The sequence below is a fragment of the Misgurnus anguillicaudatus genome, chromosome 6 (assembly GCF_027580225.2).
Source record: "Misgurnus anguillicaudatus chromosome 6, ASM2758022v2, whole genome shotgun sequence".
NCBI lineage: Eukaryota > Metazoa > Chordata > Actinopteri > Cypriniformes > Cobitidae > Misgurnus > Misgurnus anguillicaudatus.
The window spans coordinates 31,242,558-31,261,286 of NC_073342.2; the positions used below are offsets into that span (position 1 = coordinate 31,242,558).

Here is an 18,729-nt window from a genome sequence, read left to right on the forward strand (position 1 = left end):
TTAAAAAAAATTGGCCGATATATCGGAATATCGGATTTTAAAACCAACAAACATTTGTATCGGTATCGGCCTTCAAAATCCTTTATCGGTCTGTCTCTAGTAATAATACCCTTTTACATTAATGTTTTTAATAACGTTTTTATTAACAACCATCTAATATGTAAAAAAGTCCCTATATAACACATCTGTGATTGTCAACGGTACTTGCAACTCTGTACATGAATAAGTTATAAATACACATCATAAATCTTACGCTTGATATAAATCTACAGGTACTACACTAACAGCTTTATTCAGCTGCTGCTTTACGTTTGCTCTTCTTCTCTTTGACTCTGGCTGGTTCAGGGGTCTCCTCCACATCACCCTCAGGGTCTCCAGGATGATCTTTGGGGGGAGAGGAGGCGCTGTCCACACCCAGCTCAGGCTCTGGATGTGAAAACCGAGTTTTTCAAGTGAACCTTGTTTAATGTGTGAATGTAAAAAAAACATCTGGTTCTCTACCTGCCATCATCTGCATGCTCTTGCCATATCCTGCGGCTGAAGACATGGCCTGACCCAGGGCCTGGTTGGTACCCAGGGGTTGCTGGGAGCTGCTGGGTTTGCTGGATGAGGATCGTTGACTGGTCTTGCTGTCTTTAGCAGGTTTGCTCCAGTACAGGTTCTCTCCGGCCTGTAGAGCCGTCCCCAACTTCTGAGCCGTTTCAACCAGCTGTGTATTAAAAATAAAAGAGATCTCCGTTAATTCAGTGTGAGACGTCCAGCCCTACAGTATAATTAGCTGAATAGCAATACCCCTCCAAACAAGGTTCTGTGTGAGAATACCTCCGGGTCAAATTCGACACTGCTGTTATTTTCGACCTGTGCGATGACTTTCCTCTCCATCTCTTGGTACTGCAAGAGTGCTTCTTTCTTATCAGCTTGATTATAGAGGAACACGGCGAAGTTCAGACTCACCAGCGGGTTTGAGCTGTCAATGATGAGATTCACTCATTGTACGTTTGCAGATACAAGCACAGATAATTGGGCGTCAAGCAACATACTCATCTATCTGAACCGCCTGCTCGTAGGACCGTCTGGCGTTGTCGGCATCATCCAGGTTGGTCAGAGCAACTGCCAGTAGCATATAGAGCTCGCTCATGCGAGGCCGCAGGTTGATAGCTGCGCTCAGGAAGTGAAACGCTGATGCGTACTGCTGCATGGTCAGATGAACCAAACCCAGATTATACAGGATCTTCCAGTCGAAAGGAGAGAGATAGTTTGCCCTCTTCAGACAGCTGATGGCCTATGAAAGAGAGAGAGAGGGATGTATATGACACTGAAACATGAAAAAGCCAATCTTTAATGATGTTTTATGACTCACAGCGACGTATTTCTTTTTGCCGAAGAAGCACATCCCGATGTTATTCCAGAGCGGTGGGCTCTCTGGGACCGCGTGTGCCGCCACACGATATTTATTCATGGCCACGTCATAATCTCCATGCGTCTGCATCATACTCCCGGCTGCGAGGATGGCCTGCGAACAAAAACGCTCTCTCAATCTTACCGACACTCAATTGTGCAAATTAAGCTTTAGAGTTTGAATTTTTTTTTTACAGTATCCAACCTTGAAGTTACTGGGGTCGTATGTCAGAGCTTTCCCGAGGTGCTCAAAGGCTTTCTGATATTTGCCGAGCTAAAACAGACACACAGAAGTCTTTAAAACGTAAGTTATATTTAGAAACACTTACATTAGCACTGTGCTTACGTTGTCTTTACTTGCATTGATTCAAGAATAATCAAGTTTTTATTGTTGTTTATGTGCATTTTTAATATGCAAACCATGTGCAAATTCATTATTTAGCACAATGAAATTTGAGTTTTCCAAAGACCACTGTTTGAAATCCCCAATCACATCATCACAGTTGAACAGTCTGGGCCATTGATATTAGGTATGGATGCCGGCATGCCGCACAGACTCAATAAGACTACTTCTGTGATGCTCACACGTTAGGAAACAATCAGTTATGTGTTCTAAATTGCTGAATGTAGCATCTATGTACATTTATATCTATGGTCGAAACTGTTGTCGTTGAGGGGAGGCGGGGCTAACTTGCATATTCATATCTGTGGTAGTAGCTGAGCGATTGTTTTCTATGATTATACGCACACCGGCGCCGACAGGTGGCGCCTGTTCGCGGCGCCCAGCTACGACTCAGGAAGTTGCAGGATAGTGCAGATAAAGGAGGCGGTATTATCCTATTCTGATATCACAATAGGAGCCAAATTTCAATGAGCTATTTTTTCACATGCTTGCAGAGAATGGTTTACCAAAACTAAGTTACTGGGTTGATCTTTTTCACATTTTCTAGGTTGATAGAAGCACTGGGGACACAAATATAGCACTTAAACATGGAAAAAGTCAGATTTTCATGATATGTCCCCTTTAAATAACATCATATTTGTCCCAAATCATTAACGATTAACATTGGCTGCTAACATATATATTTTGCATTTTGAAGTAGACGCTATCTGACGAAGCATTACCCGCAGCAACGTCCGACAAATGCTCACATGCTTAAAGTCTAGTGTAACTGTGGCTTAAACTCTGCGATTGAGAAGAGACGGGGAATAATTTGCATATTCATATCTAAAGTTGAGCTGGTCGATTGAGAAGAGGCGGGGACTAATTTGCATATTCATATTTATTGTTCAAGCTGTGCGATTGAGTAGAAGCGGAGACTAATTTCATATTCATATATATTGTCTTTGCTGTACGATTGAGTAGAGGCGGGGACTAATTTCATATTCATATATATTGTCTTTGCTGTGCGATTGAGTAGAGGCGGGGACTAATTTCATATTCATATATATTGTCTTTGCTGTCCGATTGAGTAGAGGCGGGGAATAATTTGCATATTCATATCTAGTGTTTGAGCTGGTCGATTGAGAAGAGGCGGGGACTAATTTGCATATTCATATTTATTGTTCAAGCTGTGCGATTGAGTAGAAGCGGAGACTAATTTCATATTCATATATATTGTCTTTGCTGTGCGATTGAGTAGAGGCGGGGACTAATTTCATATTCATATATATTGTCTTTGCTGTGCGATTGAGTAGAGGCGGGGACTAATTTCATATTCATATATATTGTCTTTGCTGTGCGATTGAGTAGAGGCGGGGACTAATTTCATATTCATATATATTGTCTTTGCTGTGGGATTGAGTAGAGGCGGGGACTAATTTGCATATTCATATACATTATCTGACCTGTGCGATTGAGAAGAGACGGGGACTAATTTGCATATTCATATCTAGTGTTTGAGCTGGTCGATTGAGAAGAGGCGGGGACTAATTTGCATATTCATATTTATTGTTCAAGCTGTGCGATTGAGTAGAAGCGGAGGCTAATTTCATATTCATATATATTGTCTTTGCTGTGTGATTGAGTAGAGGCGGGGACTAATTTCATATTCATATATATTGTCTTTGCTGTGAGATTGAGTAGAGGCGGGGACTAATTTGCATATTCATATACATTATCTGAGTTGTGCGATTGAGTAGAGGTGGGGACTAATTTCATATTCATATATATTTTCTGAGTTGTGTGATTAACTAGAGGCGGGGACTAATTTGCATATTCATATTATACACGTTCTGCGTATACTAAATGAGGCAAGGGTGTAGAGTTACATTTAAGCTGTTTTAAAGCATGAAGAAATTACTGTCACAAGAAAACCTGTTATTTATGAGCTATTATGATGCTCAAAGATGTGCTTTAAGTGATAAAATGATCGACTACAGGTGGACTTTAAGAAGGAAGCTGTGTATGATAACAGAACAGCAGTCCTTTTATCAAACTTACAACTAACTAGAAATTCATGAAAGTCACATTTTACACACCTGCAGGTAAAGCAGCCCCAGTGTGGTCAACAACTCGGTATTCTCAGGAGAAAATCTGAAACGATAAATACAAGTTATAGTTCAAATCTCAATTTTCTTGTAAGGAAGCTGACTAAATCTAAAGTCTCATCAGACTCAGAGAGGATCTCTCATCGTCACACACACACACATTCATAACAAAAGCATTTGATTTTCTCTGAGATCCACGTATAATGTTAGCCAAGGATGTCCATAATACATCAAACTCTTAATCAAACTCTCATTTTGATAAGAATCCCTGTTTTCCTCCGATCTAAACTTCATTATCTGTGTGTGATGTGTATATGTGTGTTATTAATTCATGCCGACTGTAAGACATCACAGGTTGAAGATGCTCTCACTCCGCTGCAGGTCCTGAAAGTTTCTCTCTTCACTGCTTCGTCTTATACTGTGTGCGTTACTTATTCATCTACACAGCGGGTGGCTTGCGGTAATGAGCGCATCTCTTTCACACATATACACACATATACACTCCCTCAGTTCTCTGATATCTGAACCACAGATGCACAATACTGAGTGTGTATGTGTAAGTAAAGTTTTTGGAGTTATTCCTGCTCTCCGGGTACATTAAAAGTCAACAGCTGTAATCAAGAGTCATCAAATCCTGCCGTTCCCACTGAGAAAAGAAGATTAGTGATTCCTTTAACGTTCCCATTTGTTGAAAGTAAAGTCACTTTGAATCAATAATTCAACACTGAATGAGATTTCTGTCGTAATTCACCTTAATGTCATTTCAAACCTGTGGGACTTTTTAAGACATGCTACACAAATAATGAGTTTTATTAAATATTCTGACTTTTTTCAGCTTTATAATGGCATTGGATAGTGCCCCATTTTTAAAGGATTACTCCACTTTCATAAACAATCTGATAATTTAGAGCTTCAAATTGTCATTTTCATTAAAAAGTACTTTAAACCACAACTTATTGTCTTGCAGTAGCCTTGTGATGTACCAGCGTGACCTTGCGTATTACGTAATCACGTGGAAAGGTCACATGTGACGTATGCAAAGTTCCAGTGTTTACAAGTGTGGAGAAAGAGGAGCATTCAGACGTTGTTGTATGTAGACTGATACTAATGTCTATGTATCAGATTATTTTTTAAAACAGTCGGCAAGTATGCGTTTTATATTTAAACTTAAAACTAGGGATTACACAGCTAGTGGAAGACGACAAGTTGTGGTTTAAAATACATACTTTAAATTATTTTGGCAAAAATGAATTTTTTTTTGCTAGATAAGACCCTTATACCTCGAGTGGGATCACCTAGAGCGGTTGAGTCCACTTTATGGAGAAAAATCCTTGAACGTTTTCCCTTAAAAAAAACAACAACATAATTTTTGACTGAGGAAAGAAAGACATCAACATCTTGGATGACATGCGAGTAAATTATCGTAATTTTTCTATGAAAGTGGAGTAATCCTTTTATGCTCATCCATTCATCAAAAACTAATCCATTGCTTCACTTCAGAAGACATTTAATAATCATATGGATTAGTTTTTGATGGATGGATGAGCTTTTTTGATTTATAAATGGGGCACTATCCAATCCCATCACAAAGCGGAGTATATTATTATTAGTATACATTATAAAGTGTCAGTATATTATTTACTATAACTCAACTGTGTGTGTTTCTTCTTGGTGTAAAATATGTTTGATCTATCTTGGTGCATATTCATTAAATGCATGCGGAAAGATTTAAATGGGATTGTTTTTTTAGTCCTTTTGTGTTTCATGAAGGAACAAAATCACACGGATTGAAAATGACAGGATGAGTACATGAGGAGCTCAGATGCACCTCCGTCAAAAATAAGATAATGATATTAACTGAATGAGACGTATTACATGTTTACTTCAAATTCACTTAATCCACTCAGAAATACCGGTTTGTTGACAGAATCCATTAAGAGTCTTAACGCACTTAGAGGGTTTTGCATCTGAGCTCTTCAAACAATCAAAATTCTCATTTCGTGTGAACTGGCCCTTTAAGAAAAACACACACAATCCATATCATCACTTCAGTTTGAGGAACGAGCACTGGCGTCTGAGAGGACCTGAAAGAAAACAACAAAGAGAAATGAAAACGACAAGGTAGAGAGAACAAAAGAATGGAGCGAGGAGTTCGTCTGGTCACAGTGAGACAGTAAATGTGATTAATTACAGCTGTGAGCGCTTCACTGATCCCAGCATGCTTCGCTTCCTTGGGCGTCTTATCTGTGCCGTGGCATACAGAGCGACACGCTGAGAGCGTCTCCAGGCATCTAAAGTTTGTCTCTGGAAACAAAACTCTGTCTTGTGTTAGATACATCTTTACTCACAGTGTGCTAAACATGACATCGTGTGAAAAAGAGATGCTCTCTCTGCTGCAATGCATTCTGGGTAAGAAAAGACTTCAGAAGTCTGGTGGGAGCAAAATAAAGTGCGTTTGAAGTCTTCAAGTCATACGTGACTGAAGCAATACAAACAAAACTTTAAAAACTTTTGAGTTACTTTCTGGTAGCGTTTCAGCTTTTTATTTTAAGAAATAAGAGTTTGATGTATTATGCAGACAAACTCTTAATGGTCACAATTCAAAACCCTTTACTCAAACTAAACTCCAAAAAGAGGTCATTCTGAAATCATTACCAGAGCTCATTAATCTTTAATTGACCACATTTACATATCAATACCTCTTTAGTATTCAGCAACTTGAAACCTTTTTGATGAACAACAGCATCACAGAGATTAGATCTGTTTCTCTGAAATAACATGCTCAGATGATTTAAAATGATAATGAATAACTTTTTGACAGATCTGGTTAAAAAATCTTACATTATAAATGTAGGGGTGAGCGGGGCACAAACTAACGCGGGGTTAATTGTAACCCGCCTACTTTACATATTTCTACAGGGCCCGAGCAATCTGTGCTTTTGGTCTTTTTATTACCATCAGAAGATCTCCTGTGAATTTGTGAAAAGTTTTGATGTGTTTTCATAAAGATATTGAACCAAGAGTGTTTTGGAGACATGGAAGTAAATGTAAATACTATTCATCATAATAATAACTGTTAATACAATATCAGGGGAAAAAACTCACAATTAGGGCGGTCAAAATTATTAAATAATCATCTCATTGCGATTGTTTGACCTCACTGCGATGATTTCAGATCACCGCAATGATTGCACATCTCCCTAAAAACACAAGGGGGAGCTGCAGCGCCTGTATATCAGACAGTATCAGATTACTTTTAAATATGTGCAGTGTGTATTAAAACTTACTGCCAGATAAACCTTGCAAAAGATTTAATTTAAATAATCACAACAATGTGTGAAAATTATTTCATGAACAAACAAAAAATGTATGAGAATTAAATATCAAAGCAAGGAGCTGCAGCGCCTGTATATCAGACAGTATCAGATTACTTTTAAATATGTGCAGTGTGTATTAAAACTTACTGCCAGATAAACCTTGCAAAAGATTCACAACAATGTGTGAAAATTATTTCATGAACAAACAAAAAATGTATGAGAATTAAATATCAAAGCAATAAAACAGGCAATTAATCATCATAATAATAATCGCAAAAGTCCCAAAACAGGCAATTAATCGTCATAATAATCGCAAAAGTCCCAAAACAGGCAATTAATCGTCATAATAATCGTAAAAGTCCCAAAACAGCCAATTAATCGTCATAATCATCGCAAAAGTCCCAAAACAGCAAATTAATCGTCATAATTAGGCCTGTCACAATAACAAATTTTGCTAGACGATAAATTGCCTCAGAATTTATCGCGATAGACAATAACATTGATGCTCCGGGACCATTATAATAATGCAGATACACCTTTTCAAAGATCTATAAACTTTTATTTCTAAACAATACGTAATACTGGAACTGGAAGACATTTTAAATATCCACAAGAAATGAACAAAATAACAGGATGATTGCGTTTTAGGTGCATATGCATGTTTGTCGTGTTGCCACTTTTAAGTGCTACGTTTTTACAACAAATGCGACATAACGGCTCGTTCAGGTTTAGTTGTTCACCTCGGTCATTAGGTTTAAATCCAAAGTACTCCCACACTGCAGCTGTAGCGTTTGGTTTTGAAACTTGGCTGTTTACACGTGGTATAAGTGGACGAGAGAGACATATCACGTTTACACCTGCACAGTATTTTCTACATGTATATGTTAGAGCTTTCTCTGAATTTTCAGCACAATTGATGAAATAAGATCGCGCAACTTTCACACGCTTGCAAAATGAAACTGCAGAGATCACCCGCTTTAGTTTATCAATGAAAGGCTAAAAATAGCACTGTTCACCTTGTGTCAGAAAAGTCAGAAAAGACGTAAAACATTGTGATCCGATCGATGAAAACGCATGTTAATGACAAGTGTAAACAGCCTCTAGTAAATCCATCATTTTCTCCAACTCTCGTCTCAACTAGTGTTTTCTCCTGCTACACTCCTCACGCGGCGCTCATCCTCCTCAGTACACCTACTGTGATAGGCTATGCCAGGAGTCCCCCCTCCCCACACAGATCATGCGACTGACAAATGACTGACGAGGGTTCACTCCTTGTCACTCGTTGCACGGAGCGGTCATCTAGTCTCTTTGGTAGAGAGAGAGAGACAAGGAAAACAAACAAGCATGCAAATGTGAATTATCGCGGCCTAAAAAAAATGATCGAGCTCATTTTATTTACCATGCGATTAATCGATTTATCGTTTATCGCGACAGGCCTAGTCATAATAATCGCAAAAGTCCCAAAACAGTAATCGCAGAAGTCCCAAAACAGCCAATTAATCGTCATAATAATCACAAAAGTCCCAAAACAGCCAATTAATCGTCATAATAATCGCAAAAGTCACAAAACAGGCAATTAATCGCCATAATAATCGCAAAAGGCACAAAACAGGCAATTAATTGCCATAATAATCGCAAAAGTCACAAAACAGGCAATTAATCGTCATAATAATCGCAAAAGTCACAAAACAGACAATTAATCGTCATAATAATCGCAAAGTCCTAAAACAGTCAATTAATCACCATAATAATCGCAAAAGTCCTAAAACAGGCAATTAATCATCATAATAATCGCAAAAGTCCTAAAACAGACAATTAGTCATCATCACAATAATCGCAAAAGTGCTAAAACAGTCAATTAATCGGTATAATAATCGCAAAAGTCCTAAAACAGGCAATTAATCATCATAATAATTGCAAAAGTCCTTAAACAGACAATTAATCATCACAATAACCGCAAAAGTGCTAAAACAGTCAATTAATCGTATAATAATCGTAAAAGTCCCGAAACAGGCAATTAATCATCATAACCGCCGCAATTTATTAGGCAAATGACCGTCAGCCAAAACCATAATCGTGACAGCCCTACTACTCACAATTATGATTTTTTTTGTCTTAATTGTGCAGCCCTTTCAAAAAATATATTTCTATGCATTGATGCATAACAGACGGATGATTAGATGAAGGATTATGGATGGATGAATGTGTGGCTATCTATCTATTATAGGCAGATATATCAACAATATTCACCTTTAGTATATAGACAGAATTTGATTGGATTATTTGTGTTTAAACTAAATTTAGCAGGTTTTTACAACAAACTCTCTATTTGTTACAATGAACCCCACCTATGGTGTAACGTTTGCACTCCTGTCACTTTCGATATAATTGTATGATAACGGTAGGGCCCATAAACAAACTTTAAGTGTTCATTTGTAGCAGAAATGTGTGTGTTGACTGTGTAAAAAAAAATATAATCTAACTTAAATATATTTTAAATGATAGAGCCAAAGCCAAAAAGCGTAAGTTTATGCCCCGCTCCCCTACTTTTATGGAAAGATAAAGTGGTAAAAGTGTACGGTGTGTATTGAGACGTACTCCACAGCGCTCTTGTAGACTTCAATGGCTTTCTCTTTGTTGCCCTGCATCAGATGGATTTTACCCAGCATCACGAAGGTCATGTCGTGCTTGTTTAGCTGTAATGCCAAGTTTAACCGTTCTTCTGCCTTTAGACACACAGAAGAACATCAAGAGATGAAATGTCAATCATATATATACCAGCTTACATAAATAAAGTCTATATCAGCTTTGGTTAAATACAAACTGAACTCACACTCTTGAAGTCTTTGATGTAGATGTAACAAACACCCAGATTGTGATTGATCTCCTGCAGGTAAAATATTGAAACATCAACTTAATATTTCACAAGCATATATTAAAAATCAAACATTGTGTCATTCTTAAATATATCAAGTGAATGATGACAGAATGTTTATTTTTTGATTAACTGTTTCTTTAAGCATATGAATCTGTCACAGTAATATCACATATGAGACTGATCTCAGATCAGTAGATGTGCATTTACCCAATCCTGCTGATTGAGACGGCCTGCTTCGTTATAAACCTGTATAGCTGCTTTGTGTTTCCCTAAAAGAAAACTTTACACGATGCAAACAACAGCATTCACATCATAGCATTCATAACATTTTTCTTTATATATTGACATTTAGATTAACCGGATAAACTGGTGTAAATAGCAATGCCACAGAATGTCGGATTTTACACCATAAATATTTAAAACAAGAAGAAGAAAGCAAAACTATTGAATAAGCAATCGAATATCGTATCGCTACAAAAATTGTCTATTGGTGCATCACTAGCTGTGCGTGTTTGGATTTTCTGCTCACAGGGATCGTGCCACTTGCTTGAGGTTGTCCGAGCTTTTAGGATTCAGGATGGCACAGCTTTGAAACAACTCCAGAGACTCCTGGATCTTCCCTTCTAACCGCATGATCAGAGCTAAACAAACACACACACCTCGAGTTATTTATCCGGCTTAAACTTGGACACACAGGATACTTCTGGATCTGGAATAGGACATTAGCATACTGCTTACAGTAAGATAGGGTATACTGTGTACTATTGCTTTAAAATAGTGGGAAAATCGTGGCTGCTGTTATATGTGGTGGATCAAAGCAAACTGCATTGTGGGATTTAGTACTTCATAAAATGTGCTCTTAATAGGAAATGTTGACAATTGTCGCATTCATGCATACTTACAATATATCTATGCACAGTATACATACTGCAAAAGTATCCTGCATTACAATGAGTGAAAAATAAAGTTTCACTACCTTGCACATACACAGCGTATTCACACATGCCTCGAGTTTCATGCAGTTGTTCTTTAATAATGGCCTGAGATCAAAAGAAACACAAATTAACATCATAAATGTCCAACCAACAAATAAAAATAAAAAATTAAACCTCTGATACTGACTGAAATCATAAGTTTGACTTATAAAAGAACCAGCACATCTCTTCTCAAATAGCTATGTGTGTGTTTTACCTTGCAGGTCTCATAATCTTTGCGGATATAATGCAGATGGATGAGCCAGTTTCTTCTCTCTAGGATGGGAAGTTCAGGAGCTACAGGCCGAGCAAAACATACCGTACATGTTAATATGAACACAACAACATACAATGGCCATGAAAAGTGTCTGGACATCAGAGGCACAATTAAAAGATGTCATTTGCATGTCATAAAATCAAGTGGCATATGCAAACAAATAATGCTCAATATATTCTAACTGACTTTACTTTTCTGAGCCAGGTTTGTTAAATGAACTATACATGATTTACTAATATTTGGCAGTAATAAAGGGATGCACCGATGTATCGGCCTATAATCAGTATCGGCAGATAAAAACACATATTCCCCACTATCAGACATCGGCTGATTGTTTAAAAACAGACTATGATTAGGGCAGATTATATCCTGACAATTAAAAGGGGCGCATCAGAACTCATGGTTATTTTGTATTGGGTAACAATAATGTCAGATTTTACAACATATTAAAGTATTGGCAGATGTCAGTCTGAGTTATCGATTATTGGTATCGGCACAAATATTTTGTATCGGTGCAACCGTAGTTCAAATACTTTGCTCTTTCTTTTAACACTGTTATGCATTTTAAACCTAACAAACCTATTTAATGTGCAATCTTTCTTTTAAATAAAAGCCTATTGCTTTAGTATTTGTTATATAATGCAAATATTTTTTATGCATTTTCAAGTGTGGCTTCAGTGCCCAAACACCTTCTGGGACCCCTGTTAGCATAATTTCATTTCAGAAACTTTTCATTTTCCTTTTAAAAGCTAAAGATGAAGTAAATTAAACCGAAATTAAGATGAGTTTGGACAAATAGTACTTTCATCTTGTGTAAGACATTATCCCGTCTAATCATAAAAAATGCAAATATCAAAGGCAGTGCTGGAAATCAGGGATGAACACATCTTCTATTCCGGGTATAGAGGGCAGACTGGTTTGCAGTAAATCCCCTGAAGTCTCTCATCGCAGTGGGGGGCCGCTCAAAAATCTCGTCCCCAAATCCAGAGGGCCCCGAAACAAAAACCTCCACTGCAACACAAAGCATCTTTTCCTTTATGCTTATAAACCCCTAGGCAAAATCTCATCTCAATCCTTTCTATTCCTGGACTGAGTGTTTCCTCTGAGCCATAATCCTCTTCACACATAGGGACCTAAAGGAAAATCAAACCAAACAGCGCCATCCACAGGATAAACATATACAGACAATGGGGTCCAAAACTCGAACATTACTGTAAACATGTTCTGCTTGTGGCTATCTGTCTCTACATTTATTTAAATACATATACACATCTATTTTAAATTTCTCTTTTAGTTCTCGTGATTCTGACCTTTTTTTGGACGGGGTTTTTTGACATCTGTGGCCACAGGCATCTGTACATCCTGGAAAAACAAAAGGAATTATTCATGCAAAAATACCTTATTTGAAAATGCATATACAGTATATTATGCACAATAACGATATAAACAACAGACAGTAACATAAGCATTTTCAAGGCGATGTCTGTCACATACTTATATGCACGTAGCATATTAAGTCACGTGCATTTATTCATACCCTTCTTCATATCTACTTCTTAGATTGTTCATATCCTAGTATGACATTTCACATACTTTCTCTTTTAATAATATAAACATCGTTTCTTACTGTTTTTATCGTATCGTCCGCCATCGCTCGCCTCTTCTTCACACTTCCGGCGGACGCGTCCGTCACCAGGGCAACCACTGTGGCCACGTGACTAAATTTTTTCCAACTGTAAACAACCACTGCAGCTCATAATAGCCGCTGCATAAAACGAGAAGTGGATGACGTCGAGATACCGCGCGAACGAGTCGAGAAGTCATACGGAAAAGTCTAATTTCGCATCGCTCTCGCGGGAATTTGACGTCATGAAGTCGAATCTGTTGTCACTGCTTACGGGCATAACTGTAATTTCATACTTTAAGACGTGACGTGAGGTGTACCTGCATGCAGATTATTACAACAGAAAGTAAATTTGATTGACGACAAGTTTATTTTAAACAAAGTTTTTTCCAGATAAACAAAAATTATGTTTCCAGATAAAAAAATATGTTAAATAACAAAATATAATCTAGACACATAGTGACACTTTTCATATCACCTGATTATTGCACTTGATTAAATTTGATAGGAAACTTAAATATAATCATTAGTTTAAATGGGCTAAAAAGCTATTATAGGATGCAATTGTCTACTTTTAAATTGGATATGGACTGTTATTAACACATTTTAATAAACGCCATCAAAAATTGATATCTGCTTTCTAAATGCAACATCACAGATGATAAACAAAGGCTCTAATTCACATATTACATTTTTCTTGAATGTATTTAATTAGGGTTTTATGGACTACTACATACTACATTTGATAAAATGGTTCAGTTAAAACATTTAAACATACCAGGAAAGTGTGTGGACAACTTTACGTCATGGTGCATCATCATAAGACAAAAATATTTTCAGATCTATAGTCTCTCATTTAATTCACATACCACGAGTAATGCAAATGTGAAAAGTAAATAACAAATCTGGCCCCATGGATACAATCCAATCTCAGCATCACTGGATATATTATTGTCCCAAGAAATCTTAAACAGATATACTGACATGTACATTGAGATCCTAGATATGCTTTTTCTCTTTGAATGAAGCTGAATGCCCTGATTGTCTTTATTTAAGATGTTTCATTTATTGTACCAGGCTGTTATTAGTGTCTGGAATAATGAGGTAAACGTTGATGGTTTAAAAGAGTAATATCAGAGGAGAGACGTGCAGTTCTTCAGCAGAATGGGTTTGGCGATCTCCAGGATGTCCAGGTTTGGGTCCAGTGATCTGCCCAAACCTTCCAGGACCATGATGGCAAACACCATGGATACAAAATTACTTTCCAACTTCACCTATCACAGAAAAGAGGGCATACATTCAAGATAAGAGGACATGATCAAGAAACAGACGTGATATGATACATAAACCTCAAAAGTGCATATTAAATTACATTAGCCACTATTGTGTATGGTCCTTTATTTACTTAGCGGAGTGACCTTGGCCAGGTAAGATCTAAAACACTCACCTTGTGATGGATCAGTAAACCAAAAACCCGAGACAGCAGCTCAGCTACCTGAATCTACAAAAGAGTTTAGTCAGTTTTGAGCACCACTGGAAAAAGCACAAACTGGTATGTTTCTAAAGTAGGGCTGTGTATTGCCAAGAGCCTGACGGTATATGGTACGATAAATGGGTCGCAATAAATTGCACAACAATGCATATGCAATTTTTAATCTAAAATTAAAAAAATAGAGCTAAAAACTTGTCGTGTGACACCTGGGCATCAAATTCATTTATGTGTGTATCAAGTGTGCTTTGAAATATATATTCAGCTATATTGAAATTAAATTATGTTTCCAAACTGTAACATATACGTTTTTGGAAAGAAACAGGTGAAGTGTGTGTAACTCCCAACCTTTCCCAGAGAAAGAGTATCGCTGAGCGCATGATCCACCAATTCAGCCATCTCCTTCTTGAAGCGTGTCACATCCTGGCAGTCATTGGCACGAGCGTGATGAAGAATTAACTCTGCCACCCTTTCACCCTACAGGACAAGATACAACGGGGTTGACCAAAAGTACATACAGTAACAAACAGAACCCATACATTAAGAAATTTTAATATTAATATTATAAAAGCACCTCTACATTCAGTACAACACTTCTATTTTGTTGCAGATTTTTTGCTCTCACCTGTTTGAGAACAACAGCAGTGAACACAGCTCTAAAGTTGTGCTTGTCTTCTTCGCTGAGCTGCGCGATGATGCCAGCGTCCAACAGCACCAGCTGAAGGGGTGGAGGGTTCGGCCTCATGCTGACCACCACCGTGTCCCATAGATCAGTCAGAGTGGCCCTGTCACGCGGTTCCTCTCCTTTGCCACCCTGGACCAGGATGTTCCCAGGATGGAGGTCACCATGGACAAAGTTATCTACAAACACCTGTGAGCAGATACACAAACTCATGATTTTACTCATAACACTATTTTTTATGATTATATGTCAATATTTTATAAAAATACCACCAACCATTTTCAGAAGCAGATTAACACCCATCCTAGCGATTCTCTGCTTCACATCTGCTGGGACTTCAGAGCTCAGGTACTTAGAGATGGGTTCACTTTCCTACAAGAATAAAAGTTTAAGCTTTTTTAAGAAATATGAAATGAGTTATGAAAAGTGTTAACAACCTCTTAACTACGGTCACCTCGTATGTTTCTACCAAGACGGTCCTTGTGACAAACGGCCGGAGCGGTGTCGGAAATTTCACATATTCCAGATCTCTAAAGTTCTTTTGAAACTTTTCAATGTTCTGGGCCTCAAACCGAAGATCAATCTGCACCAAAGACACACAGTAAAGGATATAGTACATACGTTGTCACCATTCATGGAGGTTATGTTATAAATGCATGCATTGGTACCTGTTTGGTCATAAGCTTCTCAAACTCTTGAACGATCTCGGGCAAACTGAGCCACTTGATGCCTGGTAAACAGTTGAGGAATAAACTTCCAGCTTTCATTAGAATCAAATCTATTTCCACCTGTCTTCTGATTCCAGGATGAAGAACCTGGTGTAAGAACAAACAGCTTCAAGAACTGAAAAATCGTCATGTCCGCAACAAATAATGGTTGTATTATGCTGGTCATGCTGGCTTTTGTTATTAACTAAACCAGATCAATCAGTTAGGCCAATTACCTAAACAGACTTAGCCCACTTATAAACCATGTAAAACTAGCTACCATGTTAAGTTTATCATTCAAGTAATAATCTTTATCTAAATGACCTTAATTGCCACAGGTACCAGATGCTCCTCCTCTTCTGAACATTCTCTCTGAATGATTGGTCGATCTGCAAAATCTCTTTCTCTGGTGTCTATGGCTTCTTCATCATCTTTGTACGTTTCCCAAAAGTTGCTCAACGTTCCTCCAAGACCAGGAATCTCCCAAGCCTCCATGAGATTGTTCTTATTCAGTTCCTCTACCAGTTTCTGGAATGCTGGATCATCCACATTTCCCACCCTGGCCTTGGCCCGATACACCTGTGCCACACAGCCCGATCCAACAGGCTCCTTACAGTCAAATACAAACATCTGCCTCCAACCTTTTCCAAACGCCATCTGCAGACATTGCTTAGTGTGGGACCACGGATGAGGCTTCACCCGTACATGAAGCCGGGAGAACCGGTCGCAGAAGTCCTGCGAGAAGATGTCCCGTCTGGTGCTGGCCCACTGGCCCAGCTTTATGAATGTAGGTCCAGAGGTCTCTGTGACCCAAAGCAGGGCATCCAACCAATGAGACGCCCAGCGCTGAGAAATCACAGTCAGGGGATACAAAAGCAGAAGGGGGCTGAACTTCAGAAGAAGCACCAAGGCACGAAGCCCCAGGCGCAAAATAAACACCAACCTGTGAACCTGCACTCGGGCCACAGACTTTCTCTCCAAAATCCTCTGCTGACACACCACTTCTGGGGTGGAGGCAAATGCAATGCCACCTACAGTCCAACAGAAGAGCCCCACTTTGGGGACTTTACATAGAAGAGCACTTCTGACAAAAAATGTTCTTCTGGCTGGGAGTCGAATCGACACCGATACCCTGTGGACTGTGCACCTAATGCCCTGCAAAAGATGCTTTGTGCAGAACGCAGACATTTTGACATTAAACAATTAAACTGTGTCTGCAGCCAGTTTATATTAGTTATTTTCTATTCAATGCCCTTTTCCATGCACATGCAGAATAACAACTTACAGACCCTTCACTTTATAAGACTCTGAATTATTGCAAAATGCACGTGCATTATCGAGTATGCCACAAATACATACAACTAAGACAGAAGAAAAACAATAATGTAACATTTACGTCACTGATGAGATGTTATAAAACCATGCACGTGTTGATATTACAGCGATTACTTTGGCAAACACAGTTGATGGTGTAAACACGCAATTAAACTCTTTATATTAAATGTATATTATTGCATTCTTTGTCCCATATATCCACACCCATGCTGTTTAACTTCCCTTTGCTGTTTATCACATGCTTTCACCACGAATTAAATAAAATTCATTCAAATATTTGTTATGAAATGTTGCTCTTCACCGCTGGTCCGGCTAATAAATCGCTCCGTGTTGATTATGAAAGCTAACATCAGTTCCGGGATATTATGCAAGTGCTAGAAATTTGTAAATAACAAAAAAGCTTTCTGTCATTTTATTTGTAATTTATTATCGTTACCTACAGTTGCAGCAAATTATTGTATTTTTATAATTATAATTATTATTATTAAAATGAAAAGTAAGTAAAGTAGTAAACGGTAAGTTAAAGAGTAACTGATATTTAGATGTAAATTCAGTAATCCTAAGCATTCGAAAAGAAAACGTAAGTAAAAACTCTTTATTAAAAGTATAAAAATAAAGTTTAACAGTAAATAATGTACTAGTTTGTTTGCTTTTAAGATTATATCAGCTGCCATACTGCAAAAAATAAATATTTTTTTCTCAAATGTAATTTTAAATATATTTCAAAATGTACAAAAATGGCCAACAAAAATACGTAATAAAATATATATTTAAATATGTTTACACAAATGTATTTTTCACTATATATAAATAATGTATTTGTTGCCCATAAAATTTTCTAGTTAAATACTGTGTATGCAATTTCCAGTGGACCCCAAATCTAGGCACGTGCATTTTTTAGGGTTACGTGAGGTAACGATTGGTTGGTGTATGTACTCCTTGAAATTGTAATAATTAAATACAAAAATGTGTCAAATTTATCGCATAAAATGTCATTTGTGCGTCTGTTCGGCTTTGCGCCCTCTAGCGTTCAAACAACACAATGCTACGCGAATGACTGGGAGCTCTGGGAAAGGAGCGCGGCACATGGTTGTGTGTTTATCCAAAAAGCGCACACAGTTGTTCAGTCGGATGCACTAAAGGACGAGAATACAGGTCAAGGTTGTGCTTTTCCAAAATAACGTCTGAAAAGTAAAATGTTGAAAGAAGTTTGTGAATATTTGTTTATAGTTTGCCCTTCGGGTCTCTGTCATTTACTGTGAAATAACCTGTTTGATATAACCTAAGGCTGTAGTTAAATGTGTTGAATGGTAATATTTTTTATGTATAATATATAATATAGATGTGTAGGGGTAGATATGTTTGTAGACTGTAATGTGTGTGTGTGAGTACAGGTAAATGTTTAGGGCTACATTATTACAAAAAGTTTGGGAAACACTACATTACAGTCATTTTACAATAACATTAATTCATTTTCTATGTGTTCTGGTTGTATTTGTTCATATAATCATTAAGTGCATATTGTTTTCTTTTCATTAGGGTCGTGTTATCATCCTGA

At 37.7% G+C, this 18,729-nt stretch overlaps 2 protein-coding genes across 2 annotated transcripts; both read right to left on the reverse strand.

Moving 5' to 3' along the window:
- Positions 1-122: 122 nt before the first annotated feature.
- On the reverse strand, positions 123-13,065 carry bbs4 (Bardet-Biedl syndrome 4). Its single transcript, XM_055193058.2, has 15 exons — positions 12,962-13,065; positions 12,645-12,696; positions 11,275-11,354; positions 11,060-11,123; positions 10,613-10,724; positions 10,291-10,363; positions 10,039-10,092; positions 9,804-9,931; positions 3,880-3,934; positions 1,604-1,672; positions 1,361-1,513; positions 1,041-1,282; positions 823-967; positions 502-709; positions 123-426 (listed from the first exon to the last, which is right to left on the reverse strand). The coding sequence occupies exons 1-15, from the start codon at positions 12,983-12,985 to the stop codon at positions 290-292; spliced, it is 1,596 nt and encodes a 531-aa protein (XP_055049033.2). The 5' UTR covers positions 12,986-13,065; the 3' UTR covers positions 123-289.
- A 745-nt stretch (positions 13,066-13,810) lies between these two features.
- On the reverse strand, positions 13,811-17,515 carry adck2 (aarF domain containing kinase 2). Its single transcript, XM_055193171.2, has 8 exons — positions 16,161-17,515; positions 15,798-15,944; positions 15,584-15,712; positions 15,406-15,501; positions 15,073-15,318; positions 14,796-14,924; positions 14,406-14,459; positions 13,811-14,232 (listed from the first exon to the last, which is right to left on the reverse strand). The coding sequence occupies exons 1-8, from the start codon at positions 17,022-17,024 to the stop codon at positions 14,092-14,094; spliced, it is 1,806 nt and encodes a 601-aa protein (XP_055049146.2). The 5' UTR covers positions 17,025-17,515; the 3' UTR covers positions 13,811-14,091.
- Positions 17,516-18,729: the final 1,214 nt, after the last annotated feature.

What these genes read in the sequence shown, in the direction of transcription:
- bbs4 (XM_055193058.2), bottom strand. Translation starts at nt 12,985, where the DNA reads ATGGCGGACGATACGATAAAAACA. An exon ending in GTCTCAATCAGCAGGATTGG is followed by an intron (nt 10,093 to 10,290) that starts GTAAATGCACAT and finishes TTTTACCTGCAG; the next exon opens with GAGATCAATCACAATCTGGG. An exon ending in GTCTACAAGAGCGCTGTGGA is followed by an intron (nt 3,935 to 9,803) that starts GTACGTCTCAAT and finishes TTATCGTTTCAG; the next exon opens with ATTTTCTCCTGAGAATACCG.
- adck2 (XM_055193171.2), bottom strand. Translation starts at nt 17,024, where the DNA reads ATGTCTGCGTTCTGCACAAAGCATCTTTTGCAGGGCATTAGGTGCACA. An exon ending in TGGTACCTGTGGCAATTAAG is followed by an intron (nt 15,945 to 16,160) that starts GTCATTTAGATA and finishes TTCTTACACCAG; the next exon opens with GTTCTTCATCCTGGAATCAG. An exon ending in TCTTGGTAGAAACATACGAG is followed by an intron (nt 15,502 to 15,583) that starts GTGACCGTAGTT and finishes TTATTCTTGTAG; the next exon opens with GAAAGTGAACCCATCTCTAA.